Raw genomic sequence first — 26,344 nt, forward strand, 5'->3', positions numbered from 1 at the left:
AGCTGGGGAGAATTTTCTAAATCTCCATTCCTGTGAAGGTTCTCTCTGGAAGACTTAGATCTTACTATTCTTGAGATATACTGGGGCTTTGGAGAACAAATGCAAGCATAAGTTATGGATAGAATCTTCCAAAGTGAATAAGTGGGAGGGCTACTTCAATCTGAGAATAAACTATATCAACTGGAAAAAAGATAGTTGACTGTAGCAGTTCAAATTTCCATTACAGGATGAAATGGACTGAGTCCTGCTAGTGATACACAAGTAACTATATACTTAGAATGGGATTGTATCTAAAAGAAATTGAAATATATTACAAAGCACAGTGAAATGTGGGTTATTGCAAATGAGTCATAACACCTGTGTAGGGAAAAAGAAAAAAAAGAATAGAAAATTCTGTGGTATGGATTACAAAAGCAAGTTCCTGACATCCAAATGTTGGAGCTGCAGGAAGTATATGGATGGTGATTTTAGGGTTTGCCTTCTTACTTGTGAGAATTTGCTTTTAGAAACAAGCACAGCTGCCTGCGGCATTTTTAACTTTTTTTTTTTTTAGCTGATGCTTCTTTCCTTCCCCACTGTTGCAATTCAGTCATTTGCAATTATCAGCAATTTTTTGAGACGACATGTATATTTCACTGAATTTAGGTACTTTAAGGTAGACAACATCACTTCAGGTAAAGGAGGGAACTCTTTTCCCCAAATTCCCATCTTGAGTTGTGCTTCAAAGAAAGAAAGTGTGTGACTGAGCCCTGCTACCTGGGATGGATTTATTAACACAGAGGCATGACTTACAACTTGCTTTATAAGCTCATTGTGGTCCTAGCCCTCTCCTTTCAGGGACCTAATTAGTCCTTACTTGGCAAATTCCTTTTGAGCAGAAACAGTGGTTTTCCTGTGGTAGGACCAGGCTGACTTTCTCATTGTAATCCTATCAAAAGGCATTCTCTCCAATAAGCCATTTATCACAGGACAGGCCAAAGTTCAATGTCCCCAGTATCACTGAAAGGTCTAGTTACTGGGATACTTCAAGATCTGGACTGTCCTATTTTGTTCATACTTGTTGGAGAGGTATGGACAGTATTTCTGTTTTGCCTCAGTTATCTCAAATACCTCTCATTACGTCAAGGAAAAGTCATGAGTAACTTCCATGATGCTGTCTAACCAGCCATTTGTTGATGATAAAAGATGTTTTTTAAAAGCTCCTGGTAATTGGCTCTCTGGTGTGGGCTTTCCATGAGTGACTGGTCAGCCTCTCCTACCCCCAACCTGCGTAGCTGGTTAATGTACATCATAGAGTAACCGAGGCCCCTACGTGTGAAGTGAAATAGGGAGGGACATGCATAGCATCATAGCCTGAGGTGTTTTCAAAGTAGATTATAGACAACATAACACCTCTTTCCATCAGTTATTTTGGTTTTCTTATTTCTTAAAGAAATTAAGGAGACTATAAGAAGAAAATTACCCAAATTCAGTCCCCTGTTTTTTGTGGCAACACCTGGGATTTAATCCAAGTTACCTGTAAAGTCGTGTAGGCTATTTATTATTTATTTATTTTATTTACTTATTTTTGACAGTTGTAGGGACTGAATTGTGCTTGCTAGGCAAGCACCTATTACTTGATCCACACCCCCCAACTGTTTTTCTTTAGTTATTTTTCAGATAGGCTGTTGCACTTTTCTTTTCTTTTTGCCCAGAATGGTCTTCGACTGAGATCCTCCTATATATACCTTCTGCATAGCTGGGATTACAGACATGAGCCCTGTGCATACTATTTTAGCAAAAATAAAAAGAATAACCAACGGTTCCAAATGTTAGTGGGGCTTCTGGGAAAATCTCACATAGAACCACTACCCAGAAAATAGCAGGAAAAATTCTGTCCTGTCTTTGTATCAAAATTAGAAACCACTAAACAGTGTGTTGGATGACTAATTGCATCCCCAAGGCAAGTATTATATTGTCCTTTCTTTTCTTAGGAACTATTCTGATCCACTGTGTATCTATAATTTAGTTTCCAGGTACTAGTTTTGATGGTAGAATTTAGATTATTTATGATCACTTATTTTAAATTATCTAAAGTTTCCATTTCACAAGGCAGAGACGTAGATTCTGTATTTTACCAACTACAAAAACATTGAAAAAGTAAATGTTTCATTTAAGTACTCCTAATGGAAAATGTCAAACTATTAAACTATTTCTGTGGGTGTCAGAACATCTGGAAGAGTTTGTTGAAAGTACAGAGTCCTATCTCCAGAGTTTTTAATTCCTTAGATCTTAAGTGGGTGTAAGAATTGGCAGAAATTTTCTACTAAGCTCCTAGATTATCCTTTGCAATTGATCTCCCTGACTGAACTGAGAAATTTTAAGTATACATCATGAGGATCCTTATTTAAGCAACAATAAATAATGTAAGAAAAAATGTCTTCAATTGTGGAAAAGAAAAATTAAATGACCATTCTATATTATTTTTTAATTATAATGAGGGCATACCAGTAAAGTAATACAGGGAAAGTATTTTTTTCCCTGAAGCTAAACAAATGTGGTTCAGATACATTTTTCTTTAATAGGTTATTAAGATCTGATAATATTATGCCAATTGCAAATGTAGAAATAGATTTAATGTAGAACTCATGGAAATATTTGGGATCTCAAATACAGGCTGATTTTCTTCCTCTGCCTTTGCTACAATTATGTATAAAGAAAGCCTCTAAAATTGGCAGTAGGAAATGAATTGTGTATGGAAAATTAACTTGCTGGGAAGAAAGGAAAATATTCAAGTGTGAGAAGAAAGGCTGGTAGGAGAAACCTAAGAACTGAAGTATAATTGAGAACTATGCACTATAAGCAAGATTCCTTAACTTAGCACATGCAATTTTGGAGCCATTCAGTTTGTAACTAGAATCTTGAATATAATGAATAAATTACTATCAGCTAATATATCATTAAGATATTTGATGCCATGCCCAAAAAAATGAAAGAAATTAGACCTTATCTTACATCCTCTTTAAAAACCAACCTAAAATGGACTAAACATAACACCTAAAACTACAGAAACCTGGAAGAAAACAGGGGAAGGCTTCCTAACATTGCACTTGACAATTCTTTCTTTCTTTTTTTTGGAGAACTGGGGTTTGAACTCAGGGCCTCACACTTGCTAGACAGGTTCAAGCACTCTACGACAATTATTTCTTAGATATGACATATTAAGTACATAGGAAACAAAAGCAGAAATAGACAAGAGAGACTACATTAAACTATAAAGCTTCTGCACAACAAAGGAAACAGAGTAAAAAATCAAACAGTGAAATGGAAGAAAATATTTGCAAACCACACATTTAATGAAGGGTTAATATCAATATTAGCTTATACCCCAATAATGAGAAACAAATAACCCAAGTAAAAGATGAACAAAGAACTTGAATAGCCATTTCTCCAAAGAGGATGTGTGAATGGCAAATTGGTATATGAAAAGATATTCAACATTACTAATTGTCAGGGAAATGTATCACAATGAGGTATCATCTCATATCCATTAGGATAGCTATTATATTTTTTAAAATGGAAAATAGTGTTGACAAGGACATGGAGAAATTGGAGCCCTCGGTAAGAATGTAAAATGGTACAGCTATGGAAAATGGTATATTTTCAAACAATTAAAAAATAGAATTACCATATGATTCAGTAATCCCACTACTGGGTACATATCCAAGAAATTAAAATCAGGATCTTGAAGACACATCTGCACTTGCCTGTTCCTTGCAGCAATATTCACAATTGCTGAGATGTGCAAGCAAACTAAATGTCTATGGACAGGTGAATATATAGAGCAAATGTTGTATACATACACAGTGGGATCTCATTCAGTTAAAGAAAAGAAAGAAATCTTGTCATTTGCTGCAGCATGGATGAAACTTTAGGGCAACAATTTTAAGTGACAAAAGCCCATCACAGAAGGTCCAATATTGCATGATCTTTATATGAGGTATCTACAACAGTTAAACTCCAAGGAAGAAAAGCTAGAATGGTGTTTGCCAGGGAGCAGGGAGAGGGAGAAATGAGGAACTGCTCTTTAAAAGACAAAGTTTCAGTGAGACAATACGAAAAAGTTCTAGGGACCTGCTGTACAACATTGTGCTCGTGGTTAAGAATATCATACCGTACACTAAAAATTTTAAGAGGGTAGAGCTTATGTTGTATTTGTAATCTCAATAAAAATTTTTAGATCTTAGGATTTATCTAGCTTGAGTTATTACATAAACATGGTATATAAAGTAGACCTGTTAATTGAGATATCATGTGGGTTAATACATGCTGGAGAATTTTTGCATGGATTTTTTAAAGTGCTATAGTAAAACAAAATCATACCCCTTGAAAAATGATTCCATTAATTTCCTGGTCTCTAGGTGTTACAGCCTTAGAGCCACATGGGCTTCATTTTACCTTATCAAGTCTGAGCATTTCTAGAGACTTTCCCCTGAGCTCTTCCCAGCCAACATGTCTCCCCAGGGATCTCAGGTTCATAAGGACTTGAAAAAGAAGCAGAGGAGGAAGGGAGACTCCCCCAGTGTATCTCCTCTGAGAACCCTCTTCAGCTCAGAGAGGATCTTCAGGAAGGCAGGGAAATGGGGTCCCATCCATCTTGCTGACTAAGGTACTCCTCCCATAGCCAAACTCAGGTTTTACTGACAGAAGGCACTATGTGCATAAAGGAAGTACAGAAGTATACAGTCAGCCTTGCTTATCTCAGGGCTCCTCAGTACAGATTCAACCAACCAGACATCAAAAATATTCTAAAACATATTGTGTGTATACTGAATAGACACAAACCTTAATTCTTGTTTTGATCCACTAAACAACACAGCATAATGGCTATTTGCCTAGCATTTACATTGTACTGAGGATAACAGGTACTTAGGATATAGTAAGAGGTGTATAGGTTCCATGCAAATACTTTGCCATTTTATGTAAGAGACTTGAGCATCCTCTGAGTTCTTTACTTGGGTAGGGGGGTTGGTGGAGCCTGGAACCAGTCCCCATGGATACCAGATACTGAGGGATGACTTACTCAGATTTAAATTAACTTTTAGATCATTAAATAACAAGTTTTAAAAACCCTTCAGATTTACATCAGAAATTTAAAAATTTCTCAGCAGGAGCATGTTTAAACCAAAATTATTTTATCCCTTTGAAACTCTGAAGTAAGAACACAAGCAGATGTATTTTATTTTAAATGGAGACAGAAATAAACATTCACTATGATAAGACATTGGGGTTTTTTTTTAAGGATATCATACACTTTTTGTGAACCTAATAGTTCTACAGAAGGGAAGAAAACAGAAGATGAAGTATTGGTACTATTGTAACATGATTTATTTTTTATTGCTATAATGCTACTTGTGTGTTATGGAAACAAGTACAGTGTCACATTAAATACTAACCACCAACCACACTTTAAAGAAGGACAAATTTCAAAGCCAACACACAGCAGTTCTGTGTGTGCCCCGTGGAGGTTAGTGTTGCTTTCCACTGTGTGGTGCTTTGGGATAGTTTAATGTCATGGTTGGCTGGGCTCCTTTCTCTCCTTGTCTAAAGATTGCAGTGTCATTCGTTGCTCACTCATCACCTTCCTTTTTCTGCCCTGCTCCCCTGTCTCCACAGATCATTTTGTGTTTCTCTCCAGTTGGTCACACACTGAGAGTTAGATATCGGAAGTTTCCAGCCATAGTCAACTGCACTGCTATTGACTGGTTTCATGAGTGGCCCCAGGAGGCTCTGGTCTCAGTCAGCAGGAGGTTCATTGAAGAAACGGAGGGCATTGAGGTATGCTGCGTTAGCCTGAGTCTTACACGCTCACACACATGCACACATGTGAACACTGCCTGAAAGTCCTCAACGGATAAGTACCTTCCAAAATGCACCTTTTATCAGAATACTGTTCTTATTTAAAATGACAGAATCATCTTTGTTCATTTATGGTCTATTGAATATGGTGACTGACCTTTTTTCAACACATGAAGATGGATGTGCACAACCACGTGCACACACACACACACACACACACACACACACACACTCTGCACTCCAGCACTTTCTCACTGATGTGCTGATTCACCAGAGGGCTAAGACCAGTCACCTCTTCCTTAAATCACAATGTGGTTTATTAAATATAAATCCTTTGGGTCCACATCTGAAAACCCAAACAGAAACATAGTCACCCTCAGCCATGCCATGTTTGATTCCTAAAGAAGTAAGGTGACTAACTGTGGTTATTTTCAGTACATTGTTAACAGGTGAAAACCAGTCCCTATCAGTTTCATAATCATTTAGTCACATATGTCTGTTTATTTGTCTTACAGTTTTTGTTGTTGTTTGTGTGTTGTTGGGGGTGGAACCCATGTCTTCATGCATGCTAGGCAAGCACGATACCATTGAGTTCCACCTCAGTGTATGGATTTATGTGTTATGGGTAATGTTTGTTATTTCTTCTTCATGAAATTTGTACCTTGCATTACATTTTTAAATGGTTTTATGAATCAAACAAAAACCTCTAAGCATTCATTTCAAAGAGAAAAGGAATATAAATGTGAAGCTTTGTGTTACATTCCCATGGTAGGAAGGTTTATTTTTTATCTAGAGCCTTTCTGATTAGATAGTTGAGGAATGTGGTAGAAGTGAGCATCTCCCCTATAGCCTTGTCCTCTCATGCCATTTAGGGATGAGGTGAAATGTCCTAGAGTAGGTCCAACAGTATTGAAAGGAACTCTCAGAGCCAATGCAGAATTGAGGATATGTGAGGGATGACGCCTGTTCCTAATGCAGGTTTATCAAGAGCAGTCCTTTGTCATCTCTCTCATGCACGAACTTCGGATGCTATCTTCCCAAAGCAGGCTTTCAACATTGTATTTCATACTATATCTTTGGATGGCCAGGTGGTTAGAAACCCATTTAATTGATTGGCATGCAGCTAGCTAGATTTATTGGTGGTTATATCATCTTTCCTTTGCCTCTACTTTAAAAAAAGCATCTATACAGGTAAGTACACTGCAAATATGCACTTCTGCTTACAGAATTTTGTGGAGGGAAACCCTGTTCTCCTAACGTCTTTTCCTAAAATGTCTGTGAATCTGTTCAATATTAGATTACAAGGGAAGAACTCTCTAGAAATAACCAACATGGAAGATACAAATATGATAAAGGTTTTAAGTACTCAACTTCCTCCTTTCTCCTTCTCCACTTAAAACATTGCCACAAATAAATGGGGGAAAGGGGAAACAGCTCCACTAAAGTCTGCCAGGAATATCTTATATCTTAAAATCAGAAAACCATTAAATATGATAGATAATGACCATGAAATAGTAACTCAGATTTCTTGAGCACTTGCTCAGTTCTCCACATTACCAAATGCTTTAGGGCATGATTTGGTCTTCTGAGAGGTATAAAAGGTCTTCAAAATTCTGTAGCATCAGGGAATCAGTATGTGACTTTTAAATAGCAAAGCTGTATTTTATCTGGTTCATTTTATTAGGCTGGTTTAATAAGGAAGAAGAATGAATCAGCGCACACTGTTTCTGGATGCTTTGTTCTCAAATTGTTGGAAATCAAAGCTTAGGTTTGCATTTGGCACAATACTTTCTAAGTTCCTTGTCTGCTGCTCCTGTGGAGGTGGCTGCCATTGGAAAACAGTTCTGACTGAAGCAGCTTTGATCTGCCAGTGACCATTGACATCTGCTGGTTGAGGCAGGATTTGCATCCCTGGAAGTCCAGAGGGCTCCTGGCAGGGGCTAAGCTCTATCTGATGGTGTCACAACGCCTCCTATAGGATAACAAATGCCAAATAGGAATTGTAAAGGCACTTTACCCTTTCTATCAAGCTGAATTATGCCTCAAAACAAATTAGCCAGATGATTTCATTTCAGTGGAAGGTGCTTATTTAACTTCCCCACCTTCCTAATTTGTTGCTCGGGAGCCATAATTATAATCCAGAGTGCAGTGTGTCCATGTTCTTCTAAAAACATGTGGTGTCTTTTCTGCAGAGGTCAAAAAGAGCTTTTAAATTTTTTGAATGAATGCTAATTTGATCACTTCCTTAGTTTCAATTTCTGTCATTAAGAGTAAAAGTTATCAGCATAATTTGGGCACTTCTTAATTATTGACCTCACTGGATGAGTATAAGGTACTTAATCAAGGTGGCCCCCTTTGGCCACAGAGAAAGGACTCATTAGCAGCAAGTGGTTTTCTGTACATTGACATATAATTTTCCATGACTACACACTCAGCACCCAGGAGTACAGGCTGGCTGTGTCTAAATAAATATTTGTGCTACTTCTCAGTTACCTGATACTGAACTAAATGACAGCTGACAAAAAAAAATGACCAAAACAGTGTGACACATGTGTCACTGTGTATTTGTCAGATTTTTGTGTCAACACATACTACTTCTCACAGGAGATTGGGACGTTGAGGGGCAGGAGGCGGTGTAAGGCAGGAGGGTGGGAGAGAGGGAGGGGAGATCCTCTCTGTATCCCTAGGAATGGGTTAGAAACGCTAAGGGTTGGGGCAGTAAATGGATGAAGACCTTACTGATTACTGCACAGGTTCTAGTTAGAAAATGCCAGAAAGAAAGCAAAGAGGTACTGAGGCAATAAAAGGACAGTGGCTTTGCTTTTCAAAGCCTTTCTATGAGCAGTAGAGAAATTATTGAATGTAAATTTAAAATATAGAAGCTGTCTGACTGAGAGTGAGGCCTATGCTGGAAGGCGTAAAGGTCTGAGCAAGATGGAGCCATCCATCTTTTTCAGGCATGGTGGTCAAGGGACTTGTTAAAGTTCTCTGTCCCTCTGAAGTGGTTCTGCTTCAATATAACCACACAGCTCACTACCATCTGCCTTTTTTAAGAAATACATTTATTTTCCAGACTGCCTGAAGCTCTTCAACTCAGAACTTGTGGGGTTTAGCCTATGAAAGTGTATTTTGTAAAGACTTATTTTCCAGTGGTCTGCAGGATCTTTTTGAAATTATTAACAATATTAACGGGCACCAGTGCTCACATCCGTAATCCTGGCTACTCAGTAGGCAGAGATCAGGAAGATCATGGTTCAAAGCCAGCCCTGGAAGAATAGTTCATGATACCCCATCTCAAAAATACTCAACACACATGCCAAAAAAAGGGCTGGTGGAGTGGTTTCAAGTGGTAGAGCACCTGCCTAGGAAGTATGAAGCCCTGAGTTCAAACCCCAGTACTGCCAAACAAATTAACAGTATTAATAAGTTATCAGTGATAACTATATTACAGCAATGACTGCTAGCACAGTTCTTTCTTTGAAACATAAGTTAGGATGATTTGATATGAATAAAAATGTAAAAAGATAACCTTGTGATCCAGAAATTCTGTTTGGGGAAAATTCTTTCTAAGGTGTACCTGAAGCCACTTTTGAAATGTCAAGGCAAAGGCAAATACAACCAAACTTATCTTAGATCTGCCAACTTTCCTCCTGGCTTAAGCATATCTTCAAATGGGTATGAAAGGACCAAGAAGTTAATATTCTTTCCCATTCTTTAGTTCTCTTTCTTCTTTACTGATTTGTACAGATATCTGTCTATAATATATTTCTTGCTCTATGCGTGTTAACCAAATTTAGAATGGGGTTATAAAAAGAATGTTGCTGACCAGGGTTTTTGCAGCTTTGCAAACTTTTACCTGTGTCATGAAAGCAAGAGTCCATTTTCTTATGGCTGCCTAGGAGTCTGGATGTCCCATTATGGTGAAAGCCAAAATGACTCATATGGAACCATTGTTAAGCTCAACTTTGTAGTTTGTGGCTTTTCTGGAATGCTGCCATCACCAGAACGAGCTCCACCTTCTCCTGCCCCCTTGCTATAAAAGGGGTCGATGGATTTCATCTGACCTCCTCACCCTCCAGTCTGTAGTTGCTTCTTTAATGCTGTGTCAGGGAATCGTGGAGCCACCTCTTTGATGACTAGCAACTCACCTAGATACTGTTGACTTCTGTTGAATTTATCTTGCCTTTGACAAGTATGCAAAAAGTGAAAGGCAAGCTAGCAAAATGCATTCGTTAAACAAAATAACAAATGGAAACAAAAAACCTAGCATGCAGTTTAGAATACTGTTTGCTGCTGCATTTAACACTTGTTGCTGTGCTGTGCAATGTCAGTCCTCCTCTGGTAAAGACTGCTGCTGGTATTGCCATCCTGGCACAACTTGTATATGCTTTGAATTTACCAGTCTGATCACCAGCTTTCACATGCGGTGGGACCACTAGTTGCCCTGTTGACAGGTGAGGAGTGGAGGCCCATGCTCAAGCTAACCCATTGGTAAGGGGGCCACCTGCCGCTGGGTACCAGAGTCTAGTCTTCATTCCTCCTCTTGACTGCTGTGCTTAGGTTTGACTATTTTTAAAGGAAGAAAAGAAACAACCTTAAAGAGTCATTTTGTGGGTAGAGGAAGCATAGGGAGTGAAGGGACTTCCCTAGCTTTTCAGGCCGGGATCTAGGTGCTAGGATTCGAACCCAGTGTGTTTGACCACCTCCAGAATCTTTTTCTCAGGGAGATTAAGTGCTGTGAGGAGCTTAGAAGAGGTGCTAAAATGCAGTCCTGTTCATTTTATGCATTATTGAGTATTCTTTATTTAATAAACCACCTTACTGCTGCCAAGTGTCTAATTAATACATTCTTTTACCAGCCCCCAAAGGAGCAAAATGTAAATAATAGAGTTCATAGCTCAGCTGCTTGACATTTTTAAAAATTAACATACAAATAGTTTCTGAAGAAAAGTTTCAAGTAGTACTGTAGATATATGACATTATAGGTGCCAAAATTCTCCCAAGTTTAACTTTATTATAAAGATACTTGGTTTGGTGCTGGTACCTAGGTATTGGTTTGCATTCAACTTCTGTCCTTTTCTTTCTTTTTCTTTTTTTTTTTTTTTTTTTGTGGTACTGGGGTTACACTCGGGGCCTTACACTTGCTAGGCAAACACTCTGTCACTTGAGCTATACCCCCAGCCCTTTGTGATTTGTTATTTTTTTTAATACAGTCTCATGTGTTTACCTAGGGCTGGCCTGGCCAGCAGTTCTCTGATTTATACTTCCTGTGTAGCTGGGATGACAGGTGTACACCACTGTACCCAGCTTTATTGGCTGGGGTGGGATCTCACTTTTTTGCCTGGGCTGGCCTCAAACCACCATTCTCCCAATCTCTGCCTCCTGAGTAGCTAGGATGACAGACATGAGGCACTGCACCTGGCTTGTCATTTTCAACAAATGAGAGACACTGGTCCCTTGGGTGCAGAGACACGGGGCCTGAGTGTTCGGCTTGGCAGAGATTTGCCAGAGGACTATAGCCAAGAGTTTACTATTTTTTTGTTTACAGTGAGCCAACTGAGAGACTAGAAATTAAACATTTTTTCCTTAATGTGAGGAGAAAGCAGTCTTATCTTTACATTTAATTGTTCAGTGGAAACAATGCTATTTTCCAAAGCATCTTAGTAGGAAAACCTTAGACTTATAACAGTTTGACATTGGCACTCTGCTTAGTTTTATTTTTGCTTTCAGAAGGATTGGCTACAAAATGACTCCAAAATGGTACCAACTGGTTTTTGGGAGGGGCAAATCTAGCAGGAATGATATTCTTCCCTGCAGCCTCTCCAAGCGAAAAATACAGCGTTGCTCTGCCATTCCTGCGGTCTCGCACTAGCAGCTGCCCCTCTCTACTCTCTCCTCTCCCCTCTCCACTCCCCCCTCCAAAGAAAACTGGAGATAAATGAATGGCAGAATAAATAATTTATGCTAATGAAATTACTGCAATTAGTAGTTCTACAATGACCCTTTTAAAAGCCACAGCTGTTAATGTCAGGAAGTGCTGTCACTACTGACCTTATCATAAGAGAAAGTGACAAATTGAGAATGCAGGGAAGACCAGTCTTCAGAGAGGTCTGTTCTGGACCGATTAGAGTTTTCTGAAAAACAGTGTGAATTACAACCAGCTGCTCCCTGGCTCCGCAAGTCTCCCATGCTGTGCCGTTTTGTTAAGCCCCCTAACAATAGTTATTTTGCCCCATCGAGACAAGTTGTCTCAGGCCACTTCCAGCTCTACCGGAAACCACTCTTTCCACGGGAGACTTACAAATGAAACTGTTGTTAAAGAGAGCTTGCAGGGCCGCCGAGGAGCCTCCTCATCAGGATCATGGTTGGGCAGATGCCAGGGATTTTTTTTTTTCCCTGAAAGGAGGTTACACTTGGCTGAGGAAGTATTTATCTGTGTTGTAGAAAGGTACGTGTGTGCTTTAAGCTGCCATTAAAACAAGATGGAACAAAGACCAAAGTTGTGCACACATTTCTGCTGAGGCCAGACTCTTAAAAATAAAGTCCCCAAGGGAATATGATTTCTATGAGGTTTGTGCAAACTTGCTTATAAATTTGATTTTCTCAGTCTGCCATTTGATAAGATACATGCATGACTTAGCTCCCCCAGAAACAAAGACTGTTTCAGGATTTGCATCTGTAGTTTCTTTTATGTAACTTTTGCTTTGAAAACATACTACTTCAGTTACTAGTGAGATGGATTTAAATAGACGAAACAATCCAGTACGTGCAGATTTTCTGCCTCCTCAAGGGATTTGTCAGAGGTTGGAAAGCTGTGTGTTTGAAGCAGTGGGTTGGTTTTCACCCTGTCTCCGCTCACACCTCTGGTTGCAGCGTTGATGGCGCAGGTTTGAAGTGTTTGGCTGCATCACCAGCCACTTGTGTGCAATTTTCCCAGAGATGCCAGAGTGTTATTGACAACCGTTTGGTAAATTATGTGTGACTTTCCTAAGAGTTGGTGTAGCTCATTTAATTCATATTAATTGATTTTTAGGCTTCCCTTGATTAATTGAACCTGGTTCATCTTGTACAGAACATAATAAATAATCATTAAAATGAGGGAGATGTGACTCCACAAATTAAAAAGTTAACTACTTCAGAAGTCACAGAGGACACAAAGGAAAGGATAGCAGGGACTTGTCAGGAGGTCTTCAGAGGAGAGATGTTCAGTGATGTGTGGGGGTTTTGTTTTGTTTTGTTTTTCTCCAAATAAGAATGGAAAAGATAGTTATATTTTTCTCTAGAAGCAATGACTTTGATACCTTACCCACCCAGTTCGTTTAACATAGTTTCTCACAAAAAAAAAACCTCTCTCTGTTTTAGCTTCTCTTTTTTTCTATGACTTTGCAGGGTTATCAATGTTCTTTGTCTCAAGTTTTGGTTGAAATCAAATAAAAATTCTTCAGAAGCTTGTGTCTCAATTTTTCCATTTTCCCTTTTGCATACCTGATAGATAAAAATCAAATTGTAAAGAGGAGTTTGAGTTTCTGTTACAGGTTGGCTTTTGAGTTTGGTAGGTAGAGCACAGAAAAATCCTTTGTCCTAACTTGGCAAGAAAACAGGAAAACCAAATGCCTGGTTGTAATCTCTGTACTCTTGTGGATGTCTCTTTAAAGATTAAATAAGCTTTCCTAGTTTCTATAATGTGTTCTGGCTTTTAGGAGAAAAAATGTTGCATAATTTTGTTGAATTTTCTTCTATTTTCTAAATTACATTAGCAATTTCAGAGGATTTTATGAGAATTGCAATATTTGTGTTTCCAGCCACTGCACAAAGAGTCTATTAGCCTTTTCATGGCACATGTTCACAACAGCGTAAATGAAATGAGTGCCAGGTATTACCAGAATGAAAGAAGACACAACTATACCACCCCAAAGAGTTTTCTAGAACAAATATCACTGTTTAAGCATCTGTTGAAGAAGAAACAAGAAGAGGTATCCCAGAAGAAAGAGCACTTGGCAAGTGGTATCCAGAAACTAAAAACCACCGCCTCACAGGTATGACCAGGTGTGCTCCTCTAAGCACATTCTCTGTTCTTTTATAGAAAAATATGCTTCCACTTGAAGCAGTGCTTACCATTTATATTAGATGCTACTTCTAAAGCTTATACTGTGAGTACACAAGGAAGACACAACCCATTGCCCCCTCCTGGGACCTTGGGATTATGTTCAGGAATCTTAGAATACTAGGATGGACTGAGGATCCCTTTTGGTCTCACACACTCAACCCCCGTACCTGACTGATGACTGTGGTAAGGTCCATCAGTTTCCTCTGACCTTGCTGTCTGGGCTGTTCCTTTCAGTCACTTACTCTCTCAGATGGCTTGCCCTCAGTCACCAGGCCCCAACACCTGGAAGGACCGTATCTCCAACCTGCAGGAGTACGTCAGGAGTTGGCACAGGGTGTTAGTCTCACTACTCAATTTTGTACATGAGGCTTAAAGAGTTTAAGGCCAGAGAGCCACAAGGGTGGGGCTTGAAGCCAGATCTGTGTTATTTTAATGTCCGTCCACGTGCTGTCTGTGGTACCTGCAGTCACCATGTGACTAATGGGGACTTTGGAGAGTAACCAGGACTTCCTTTGAGCCAACTGGGCTGTAAGATGGAATAAAACACTTGGTGGTGGTGTGTTGCACCACCGGCACACGACAGGGGCTAGAATGGAGAAGCAGGCTGACGCAAGCCAACCCTGGGCTGTAGTGATGTGGCCCCGGGCAGCATTCCCAGCCACAGTGCTCACATGTGGCCCCCATGTGAGCCTGGATGGGTACTCCCCTTAAGTATTTAGAAAAGATGGAATTAGATAAAGGAAATGCCACCCAGGTTTATGTAGCATTCTTGGCTCACCTGGACCTCATGAAGAGTAAAGGCTGACATGAAGCAAACTGTGGGATTATCAGAACTACAGTTTATCTGCCTGAGATTGAAGGGGAAGGGCTACAGACTGAGGTGCCTATATCTATCTCTGCTTCTCTCAGCTATAACAGGACTAGAGAAATCTTGAAGTCATCTCAAAAACTGCAAGGTGATCCAGATTTGCCGATGTCTTTTACTTTGGCTACGGTAGAATCTGATTCTCCAATAGTCTATTATAAAATTACTGATGGATTTATGCTGCCAGACACTCAGACTATTTCCCATAGAAGATGACATGTATACTTCTTGACACTTACTTTATTTATAAAAGATGGGATTTGAGACCCATCAGCCTACTTTGCCTTTTATCTCAAGATAATCAGGGTTGACTAGCTGATTCCATTTCATAAATTTTATTTCTGAATAAAACTTTCCCAGATAGAAGAATTTGTATCATTCAAAACTTACACTTGAACAATAGAGAAACTATTGTTCTTATGAGATTATTCTTATGAGAAACAGTTTAATTTAAATCATGTGTAGGTTTAGGATGAATATGTGCTCAGAGGAGTGGAGACTGTGTGCTTCCTCTGTCAGTCCCACAGTAGCTGTCACTGTGATGTCATTGTCGAAACCACCACCTCTTCCCTTCCCCTGCCCTCTCAGTGCCTTTCTGCTGTTACAGCCAGGCTTTATATGGCCTCTAACACCTGGAGAGTTTATTTCAGCCTGCTTTTGATCTCCAGGAGAAAGTAAAGGATTTCTTTCAATTAGCTTGTTTTTCTATTGACTATTATTTCCTCTTTGATTGACTTTAAATCAAAACTAGAAATATCCTCAAGAGTGTAAATTTACATGTCTGGATTAATAGGGACCACAGAAATGCTACCTACAAGAGTACTGGGCCTTCCTTTCCATTCTTATCACCACCATCCTTATTATATCACAGATGGAATATCACAAAAGAGAAAGAGATTGTGTGTGTGTGTGTGTGTGTGTGTGTGTGTGTGTGTAGGACAGTATCAGCCCTAAACACGTCTTTATTAACTAGATCCAGTTATTTCACTTTTGTTAATATCCCCAGTTGACCAAAGTATGAAAAGTTATATACAAAATATTTCCAGTGGCATTTCTTTTAATAGCCCAAATTATGAACCACTGAAACATTTAGATCACGAGTCAGCATACTTTCTTTAAAGGACCAGATAGTAAATATTTTAGGATTTGCAGACCATAACATCTGTCATAAACACTGCTGTTGTAGCATGAAAGCAGCCATAGACAATATGTAAATAAATGGACAAGGCTATGTTCCGATAAAACTTTATTTACAAATGTGGGGGCTACAGGTTGTCATCCCCTAGTCTAGATAGTCAAACTGATGTCTACAAATGATACACTATATACTCATTAAAAACAAGCAGTGAATATTATGAAGAACATGAGAAAATGTTATAGTAAAAACATTGCAAAATACGAAAGTGCATGAGTGATCGTTACTGCAAATAACACACCTGGCATATAATAAAAATATGATACTGTGGTTATAGTAGGATGGGTGACTTTGTCTTTCTTCAGATTTTCAGTTTTTATTGGTACTACTTTTAAATAAAATGTTTTAAAATAAAAAGTATACTGAAAAATAAATTCTCACTTGTGTTCATCTCAAGGCTAGAAATGCTGATGGGCTTCTCAAAGTGTCGTCACCAGGTTCTACTGCCATATGATTTTTCATGGACAGCTTTTCTTGGACCACTTTCCCCCAAAATGGGCTGGATGGCCCATCTGTGCCTAGGGTAGAAATAAGACAAGGCTGGTTAAAGGTACCAGCACCTTTCATCCTGAAGGACATCCCAGCCCTCTGTAGGCCAAAGCACCACTCCCTTCTGTGCCACTCAACTTCATATATCAGGAAGAGCTCTTTGACAATACACTGGGGTATGTACTAAGCAGTGGATCATGTCTGGGAAAGAGAAACCAGAGTGAGAACGTTCTCAGGATGGTTAGGATGGAGTGATATAAAGAATAGCTGGGAGGCCCCCAACAGCAGGTCCATATTGCACATCTGCTCCTTCCCCACAAAGAATGTCTTTCTTTACTTGTTCTTTCTATACACATCTATCTGGCTCTTCCTTCTGTTTGCCCTACTCCCTTCTTTTCTGCTTCCCCCTACTTATTTCTCCTATTCTTCCCCACTTAAATCAAGACCCCTTTCTGTAGCAAGGATTTTTGTAGGAGTTCTGTTGAACCCTAGGATACTGAGCTAAGATGAGGAAGGAGCTCTGCCTTGCAACATTTACATCCTTTTCAATGATCTCCCAACCTGAACCTGTTGACTCTGCCCCAGGAAATGATAGTGCTATCACCGAAAATGGTAGGGCAACCCTTGGCAAAGAAGAATATACCTCACCACACTTGGAGCTATCTTTCCCAAATGACAACATGAAAGGCAAGTGGTATAGCACCTTAGGTCATCACAGAGATGGCAGCATGGTGGCCTTAGGAAAAGGAAGGGGAGAGAGTCTATGGCTTTCTTCCTTCCTTCCTTCCTTCCTTTCTTTCTTCCTTTCTTCCTTTCTCTCTCTCCCCCTCTCTCTCCTCCCTCTCTTCCTCCCCCTTCTCTCCTTTCCTCCCCCCTTTTCTGCCTCTCTCCTTCCTTCCTTTCTTTTTTTCTTCCTTCCTTTCTTCCTTCCTTAGTCTGTCCTTTCCTAATCATCCCAGCTTTGTACTGATGAGTCAGAGGATGGGGGAGAAGAGAAAGGGCAAGCCAATCCTCTGTGCTTGCCAAGTGCAGTACAGCTTGGGGTATCTCTGTTCTCCCTCAGCTAAAAACATTAGGAAAAAAGTTTGTGAAGATCCATGAAGCCTTTATTGAAGGGATGTACCCCATTTCTTTTTATTAGGTATTTGTGCATGGAATGCTTCTAATATCAGAAAAGTGGCTGGCATATTTAATGATTACCTGATAGTTTTAGAAAAATCAATTTATTATGAAAGTAAAGCATGACTTTCTATGTGGAGAATGGAAAGACTTAGCATGACAGATCAGGTTGTATATAGACCAAAATGCCTTCATCTTATAGCACGTATCCCCTTATGGATCTGTGTCACTAAAACAATTGCACAGAGATGGACACCCATGCCACTAGAGATACAAGTGTATAAACCTTAGTGATGCTCACTTATTACAGTAATAACCCCCTCACCAAAATAGAGTCAGCTTAGGTCACCACAGATGGCTATAGTGACCTTCTTCATAGATAAAGCCTTTCTTCCAGAGCTTGACTCATTTTGGATATTTCAGACCTAACTGCTTCCTTAGAAACTGAAGTTAAGGCTTGAAATAACAGTTTCCTCCCTAGTCTCTTGGATGGTTCTTTTGACTACAGCCTAAGATGAGACTAGTTTCAATGGCTGAAAAGAACAGAGAAATAAATGTCACTTGTAAGGTTTCCCTGAGTTCTCAGAAAGGCTTAAAAAAATCAGTCTTATATTATATATATATATATACATATATGTATATATATAAAATAGTGCAAGTCATATTTATAGTAGCAATTGTGCTGTTTAGGTAGAGTGTGAACACGGGTGTTGGCGGTGGGGATTAGAGCTTACTTGGGTAGAGTGGTGGGATGGTCACAAGATGAACCACTGTGCTGTCTTTATCAGTTCAGTTAAAAATAAGTGACTATGATTATTCTTTGTATCTCTGATTTTTAAAAATAGTAATATTTGTCCTTGTAAAAAAAAAATGGAACAGAGAGCTGATTGTGATGATTTCACACATTTTTGAGAACTGAGTCACAGTTTTTCTCTAGCACTTTATTTCTGCTTTGATTTACGTGGTCCTCAAACTTAGGAACCTAATGATAACTTCTGAATCTAAAGAAATTGCACCTGAAAAATGGGCAGATGCGTTCTTTTTTAGTTGATACATTTTTTGATGCTTCAGAACAACTGTGTTCCACAAGAGCTGAGTGAGGTTGTTTAGTGGTGAGCCCGGAGGAGGAATGCCACCTTTGTGGCACTCTCCTGGCTTCTGACCATACCATACTGACAACCCCACAAACCACATGCAGTTTGTCCTTCTTAGTAGGTATTAAGCTCCATGTTAGATTGTCTGTGTGGTCCAAAACTAATGCCAAGAGAAGATGAGAAAAGCCAAGAAGGCCATCTCCCTTGAGGGGAGAGGGAAGGTAAGACATGTTAGTAACCATTTCAACATGCAACAATTAGTCTGCAGAAAGGCCAAGAGAGTTCATGTCTTCAACTCATCTGAAGCTTCCAATGATTTTTCCTTTGGAGAGTATAAGGTGTGTATGGTTCCTCCAGTTTATCACATGCTTCCCCAGGGCCCTGGCTATCTTGAGACTGATCTGTATAACCAGAAAAGCAGGAGGGCCTAGGGGTGATCTGACCTCTGAGTGTCTCCCTAACTTCTGCTTATTGTAATGCAAATTCATTACATTTTCTGCAAAACCATTGGAAACCATTCTGTTTGTTCTGATGTGGGGGAAAAAATGGGGCTGCACTTTTGCAAATGAGACTGCAGTAAAATCGAGGTGGAACCAGTGAATGATACTCACTGTCAGGGATCCCTGAATCTATATTAGAAAAAATAAGTAATGTCTGTTCTTCATTGTTATCAACACAAGTTATTCCAGAGTAATGACTTCTTTAGGTGGGAGATCTGAAAGCCAGACTTGCCTCTCAAGAAGCAGAATTGCAGCTAAGAAATCATGATACTGAAGCTCTGATCACAAAGATGGGCCTTCAGACGGAGAAAGCGAGCCGGGAAAAGGCCATCGCAGACGCTGAGGAGCGAAAGGTCAGGCTAATTCCACCATTTAGAGTGCTGAGCTATATTTAGCACAAAATAAACCTTTGTAGGTGAACAATTTTGAACAACTTCCTCTCCAGGGAGCATAAAGTCTAAAGAATTATTATAGTTACACATGTAACAGCATTTCACACCATGATTACCACTTGACCTTTCTTTACATTGTGCATTTTCCCAACCTTTTAGCTCTTTAATGATATGAAAGAACAATAAATACTGAGCTCATTCAAGCATATAATGGATGTGGATCTTGAACATCAGGCCTATTTGTAATACAGTAAAGGTCAGGAAGTCACCTCCGAGGTTTCTAAAGGTTTCCAGTTTTTAGGCAAATTGAACAACTCGATTGTTAACAAAGCCCATTCCGACACTTTGCAAGATGGTTTTCAAATTTTGCATTTTAATAATACCACTGGAGTTTATTATTAAGTCCTAAGCTAAATTTGTTCTTTTTGACTCCATTGAGGCCCAAGCCTTCTGTATTATGTTTTATTGTTGGAAACAATTGCCTTTAAGATTTGTATAGATTCTGCTTTCTTTGTGCTCAGATTTTTAGCAATTCTGAATAAATACAACTTTTGTCATCATCTTTTACTAAAACTTCAGCTACAAATGGAAGATATTTTTGTGTATCTTCTTTCCCAAAAGAAAAAGCACAGGAAACAGATAATTAATGAATATTTTTAATTGAATGAATATATGTGTGTGAAGTAAATTATTTTGGAGTAAAGATTATGCTAGGCATCCAGTTAATAAAAAATTATCAGCCACTAACCCTCTCACAACCAACAAATCAATAACCATGATGCTATTATATTTTAATGTATCAGAAAAATTTGAGTTTTTCCTGTGGTGTTGACTGCAATTTCTGTTATTCTCTCTTTTCTAATGTACAACTTGCACAACTAATGGCTTAAAGTATATTGAAAATTAAAACTCTGAACAATTAAATAAGACACAACTTATTTGAAGCTAAAGATAAGGTACATTTGGCATGACCAGTAGTCATATAATTCCTAATTTTGGTAATGAATGTTTCCATTGAGTTTAAGAATAAGTGCAGAATGTCTTTAAAAAGCACATTATTATATTAAGCAATTAGGTATCACACATGGTATGATTATCATAAGCTAATTCCACCCAGGGGATATTTTTGAGGCATTACAGAAATGTGTGATGTTCTAGTAATTATTGTATCATAACCTATCACCACCTTTTGGAGATCTTGAAATAGAATAAGTATTCTAGAGGCATTTTCACATTTTTGCATGTGAGTTTATCAGGTACAATTATCCCCAGAAAGGAGGGAAAAGATTTTAGCAAATTAGAACTCATCTGATACGTTGTTTCATGTGGTTCTTCAATCATGAAGAAGACACATATGATTTATTATACCTAATGTGTAGCAAGAAGTAAAAATAACAGTTTAACTTTCATTTTGACTATGGAGTTTAACTTAATTATAAATATTAATTGAGGGCACTTTTTGTTACCTTTTGAGTGTTTTGGTGAGGCAGTGTTCTAGATTCTTGGGAATATTTGACTCACAAAGTTGTCTTCATGTAGCTTGCATTGCAGTGGAAAACTCTGATCAAGTGACACATTAAGAAACAAGATCTTTAAGTTAGTGATAACTGCTCTGATGAAAACCAAGTAGATAAAGAGGGGAAGGAAATATTTTAAGTTGGGTGATTCTGCAAAGAAGCACTTTTATAATTAAACTATGTGGAAGTGAGAAATTAACTGAGTACATGCCGTGGGCTCACAGTGTCAAATGTTTAGCCATGTGCTTGATGCTGTGCTATTACTAAAGGTAAATAAACTCATCCTGATCCTGTATAATTGGGCTCCCCAGGCTTAATACGCAGCAGGGAGGGAAGGAGGGAAGGAGGGAAAGAATGAAAGAAGGAAGGAAGGAAAGAAAGAAAGAATAAATATGATTCTCCATCTCAACCAACAGCTGTGTGCTGTGGTGCACACCTAGCATCCCAAGCTATTCAGGAGGCTGAGATCGGGAGAATTCTGACTCAAGCCAGCCCAGGCAAAATGTTTGTGAGATCCCATCTCAAGGGAAAAAAATGCTGAGCATTGTGGTATGCACCTGTTAGTCTAGCAAAGGCTCCTGCTTAAAATAGGAGGATCACCATTTAAGGTGGCCTGGGCCAAAAGCAAGATCCTATCTCTAAAATAACTGCAGTAAAGGGTGGAGGCATGGCTCAAGCCCGTCAGAGGGAAGAAGACCTGAGTTCAAACCTCAGTACCAAAAATATATATATATATATATCTTGTTGTGCCTCTTTTTTTTTTTTCATTTTTATTATTGTTGTACTGGGGGTACATTGTGACATTTACCAGCGTTCTTATAATAAATATATCATAGATGAATTCACCCCCTCCACCATTCTCCTTTTTTCCTCCTCCCCCATTCCTGGAATAGTTTCAACAGGTCTCATATTTCCATTTTCATACATGAGTACATAATATTTCTGCCACATTCACCCTCCTCCACCCTTTCCTTATATCCTCCCCCCTCCCACTGATGCCCACCCCAGACAGGACCTGATTTACATTTCTGTCCTGTGCTTTTGAAAAAAGACATTCATGTTTGTTTGAGATAGCTATACAGGGAGTTTCATTGTGACCTTCCATTAGTGTGACCTGTTTTCCATAGTGTCGCTCCTATTTGTATTGGGTCTATATTCCACATATGAGAAAAAACATGTGCCCTTTGGCTTTCTGAACCTGCCTAACTTTACTTAAGATGATCTCCCATTTCATACATTGGCCTGCAAATGACAAAATTTTATTATATATGGCTGAATAAAAGTCCATTTTATATAAATACCACATTTTCTTAATCCATTCATCCATAGTAGTGCATCTTGGCTGTCTCCATAGCTTAGCTATTGTGAATAATGCTGCAATAAACATGGGCATGCAGTTGCCTTTATTATAACCTGACTCACATTCCTTCAGGTATATCCCTAGGAGTGGTATTGCTGGATCATATGGCAGAGCTATGTTTAGCTTTTTGAGCTTCTGCACTATTTTCCATAGTGGTTGTACTAATTTACATTTTTACCAACAGTGTATGAGAGTTCTTTTTCCCCACATCCTTGCCAACATTTGTTTGTGTTTTTTGTTGTTGTTCTTGTTTTTCCTTTTTGCGGTACCAAAGTTTGAACTCAGGGCCTAAACCTGAAGTCACTCCACCAGCCATTTCTTGTGAAAGCTTTTTGCAAGGTCAGATCTCTCAAACTGTTTGCCTGGGCTGACTTCAAACTGTGATCCTCCTGATCTCTGCCTCCTGAGTAGCTAGGATTACAGGTGTGAGCCACCAGCGCCCAGCACCCAGCTGTGTTTGTGTTCTCAATGGTGGACATTCTAATAGGAGTGAGGCAGAATCCTAATTTCCTGATGCTGAGCATTTCTTCATGTGCTGTGCATCTTGATAACCCATGTAGAGAAGCAGGTTGAAATTGTTGCTTCTGGTTTATAGAATAATCAAGGATCATTCAGACTACTGTCATTGCCACATTGCCAGCAGTGACTATAAGCACCACTAAGCCTGTGACAATTAGTTGTTCCATCTTTGACTTATTAGGTTCAAGTTTTAAAATTCCCAGGAGTCCTGGAGTACTATGACCACCTTCAAAATGCTTTCCACTTTGTATGGAGTGGGATTCCTTGTGAGTGGAAGGACTTTCTAAGTTGAAGTACTAATGTAGTCTCTTCAACAGTTGGGTATTCTCCACATTTTTGGATGGCTGTCAGCTTTTGTGTATACTGGTTTTTTTCTAAGAATGGGTGGGTCTGGTTTTTGGAGAACCGTCAGGAATTTCAAATAGGCTGGAAGCAGAGAAGAGCAGTGTTAGTTTGCTAGGGCCACCGTAACAAAATACCACAAAGGCTTTAACAACGGAGATCAGTATTGTCATAGTTCTGGGGCTGGTGTCAAGGTGTTAGCAGTTTTGGTTGCTCCTGAGACCCTCCTTGGCTTGTAGATGGCCACTTCCTCACTATGACTTTGCCTGACCTCTCTTCTGTGAACACGCATCACTGTTGTCTCTCATGTTTCCAAACTTCCTCTTCTTCCAAGGACACTGGGCAGATTGGGTCAGGATACAACCTTTATGGTTGCTTTTTAACTTCACTGCATCTGTATAGGCCCTATCTCCAAATGCAGCCACATTCTAAGGTACTAAGGTTGAAGATTTCAACATATGAATTGTGGGTGAACACAATTCAACTCTTAGCAAACAGTTTTGAGGGAGTTTACTCTCTCCCTGGTTACCACAGAATTTTAACATATGCAAGGAGCACACACGCTGTGAGATCTATGCAGCTTATCCCTCTTCTCTAAGTTGAGCCTTGCTAACTGCTATCTTTGAGCCATCCAACAGAGGAAATTACACACGGTGGCCTACCAAGTGTAAGATACACAGAATTTTCACTAACCCAATATGTTGTACCTTAGGGTAAGAGGTATTAGAAATGAGAAATAAGATGACCAACCTAAAGTATTTGTTTCATTTATATTTTTACTTATTTATAAAAATTCCCCCAAAGAATAATACTGCATTACCAGTCAAGGAGTCTGAAGAAGAGGAGTGGCTGTTCCCTGGCTCATAGAAATAATCCATTTAAAAGAAGACTCTTTAAGAGATTCTTTAAGACCTCACCTAATACTAAAAATCTATGACCGTAAGTCCAAAGTAAATAATTTGAAATGATGCCATTATAAATGGTAACAAATGGCATTGATAGATCCACGGCACCCTTACAGAAGATAAATAAATGTGAGGTAGTAACTTCCTTCCACATACTCTCATTTGCGATGGTGTTCTCTAGCACACAGAAAATGTAGTATTCTTTGACTTTCCATGGCCTGTTTTGGCAAGATTTGAGGATTATGGTTTTGGAGTAGTTCTCAGTAAGCATACAGGGTTTCCTTATTTACATTTACAGTAGCTGTGTATGTGTTAGCAGGAGAGCACATATCTACCCTGAACCAATTATGTTCATAAAAGGGGCAGTATACAGCAAAATAATGGTTAATCAGGAGAAAGGTAATTACTGCTAATAAAGCTGTAGTAGACAACATAATTTGTTGTGAGCAGTGTTTAATTTTATGGTATGGTTAAACCTGTTCATTCTAAACACATCTGAAGAAATGCACTTTTGTTCACATTTTTTATTCCACGATCACTGTCACCACAGGAACCAGCCCCCAGTGGGGACTAGGTCTTGGTTCCCAGTGCCACATCACTGAAACTCAAACCTCTCTGAGGACTAAAAATTCACTCTTATGGGTCATTCAAATTCTATAGGTACCTGAAGAAAAGGAAGCTAAAATACTCCTATTGGTTTGGGTTGAGTTTGCCAGCCTGGTTTCCCTGTAGCCAAACTGCATGGGTTTGTGTCAAGAGGCTCCTGTTTGGCCTGTGAAGAGAACCCACAACAGAAGAATGGGCATGAGTGTCATTGTTTCATTACCCAAGATGGATCTGGGAGTCATGAATTGATGGTTTCTTACCAGGTCCTTGGAGAAAACAGTAATTGGTCCTTATAAAAATTCTGTCCATGGTTAAGCATGCAGTCCATGACCACAGACTAGAATGTCTTCTGACCAGTTGAGTCAAAGACCTTCCCATCTGTTCTTAAGGAATGACCAAAAGGGCTCCTAAGCATATGTAGCAAAAATTAAAGCATTCTAGCAAGAATATTCTATGGTCTTGGTTACTGATCCATCCTGGATTTCTGCTTGTTAGTAGAAACAGTGCTTAGGTTAGGGACACTCTGAAGAAGAAAATTAAAGAAGAGAGGAATGGCTGCTTAATCTTGTTTTTGTTATTAGTGACACCTTATAATTAAATGAATCAGAGCTCTTCTTGGAGCACTTTGGTATTTGAATCTGTTTGGTTTGGGATTTGTCACTGTGTGTTTTGTGCCTTTAGAAAGCTTTATATGCATACTGTACTTGAAGGGAAATTAGTCTTTACAACAGATTCCTCACCTGTTCAAAGTATAGACAGATGAATTATTTAATAGTGTATTTGAGTCAATCTTTGCTTTGCAATAGAGATCTTGGAGATAATAATTTGTGTTTGTGGGTTTATGTGCTTTTCCTCTCTATTTAGGTGGCAGCCATTCAGACTGAAGTGTCCCAGAAACAGAGAGAATGTGAGGCCGACTTACTCAAAGCGGAGCCTGCGCTGGTAGCTGCTACAGCGGCACTCAATACCCTGAACAGGGTAAAGACGATTTCTTATGTGTTGGCTTCCTCAAAATAACATTCAAAGGTTACTGGAGTTTGAATCCCTGTGCAGAGACTTGAGCCCATGTAGGCAAAACAATGTTTAAAAGGAAAGAAAAACCCATAAAGTATTAGAGTTGAAACGAATCCTTGAGACCATAATTATCATTCAACTTTTCTTCCCATCCACGAGTGTGCTGACAAACCCAGTAAGCAGTACCCCTGTGAATACTTCCAGTGCCAGGGGTTCATACTCTTACAAAGGGCAATTCAATTGTTAGTAACTGAATTCAACCCAAATCCAGTTTTCCATAAAAATTGGCATTAACTTGTAAAGCACAAAGAGTTTTGCTTTACAGAAAAAATTAGACATAAAACAAACCCCCCCATATCTCCACCTTTTCTCCTAGCTTCACAATAGAAGTAAGACCTCACTTGACGTCCAGATTCCCTTGAGAGACACAATCTGTGTTCACCACAGGGTATTGTAAGTAAAAAAATGAAACCATGGGTGAT

General features: G+C 39.1%; 1 protein-coding gene across 1 annotated transcript in view; it reads left to right on the plus strand.

Moving 5' to 3' along the window:
* Dnah11 (dynein axonemal heavy chain 11) overlaps positions 1-26,344 on the plus strand; it is a 302,556-nt gene that overhangs the window by 186,549 nt on the left and 89,663 nt on the right. Inside the window, 4 exon segments of the mRNA XM_074065140.1 lie at positions 5,656-5,817; positions 13,641-13,874; positions 19,414-19,560; positions 25,713-25,826. Coding sequence (XP_073921241.1) covers positions 5,656-5,817; positions 13,641-13,874; positions 19,414-19,560; positions 25,713-25,826 — 657 coding nt within the window.

The sequence above is a fragment of the Castor canadensis genome, chromosome 2 (assembly GCF_047511655.1).
Source record: "Castor canadensis chromosome 2, mCasCan1.hap1v2, whole genome shotgun sequence".
NCBI classification, from domain to species: Eukaryota; Metazoa; Chordata; class Mammalia; order Rodentia; family Castoridae; genus Castor; species Castor canadensis.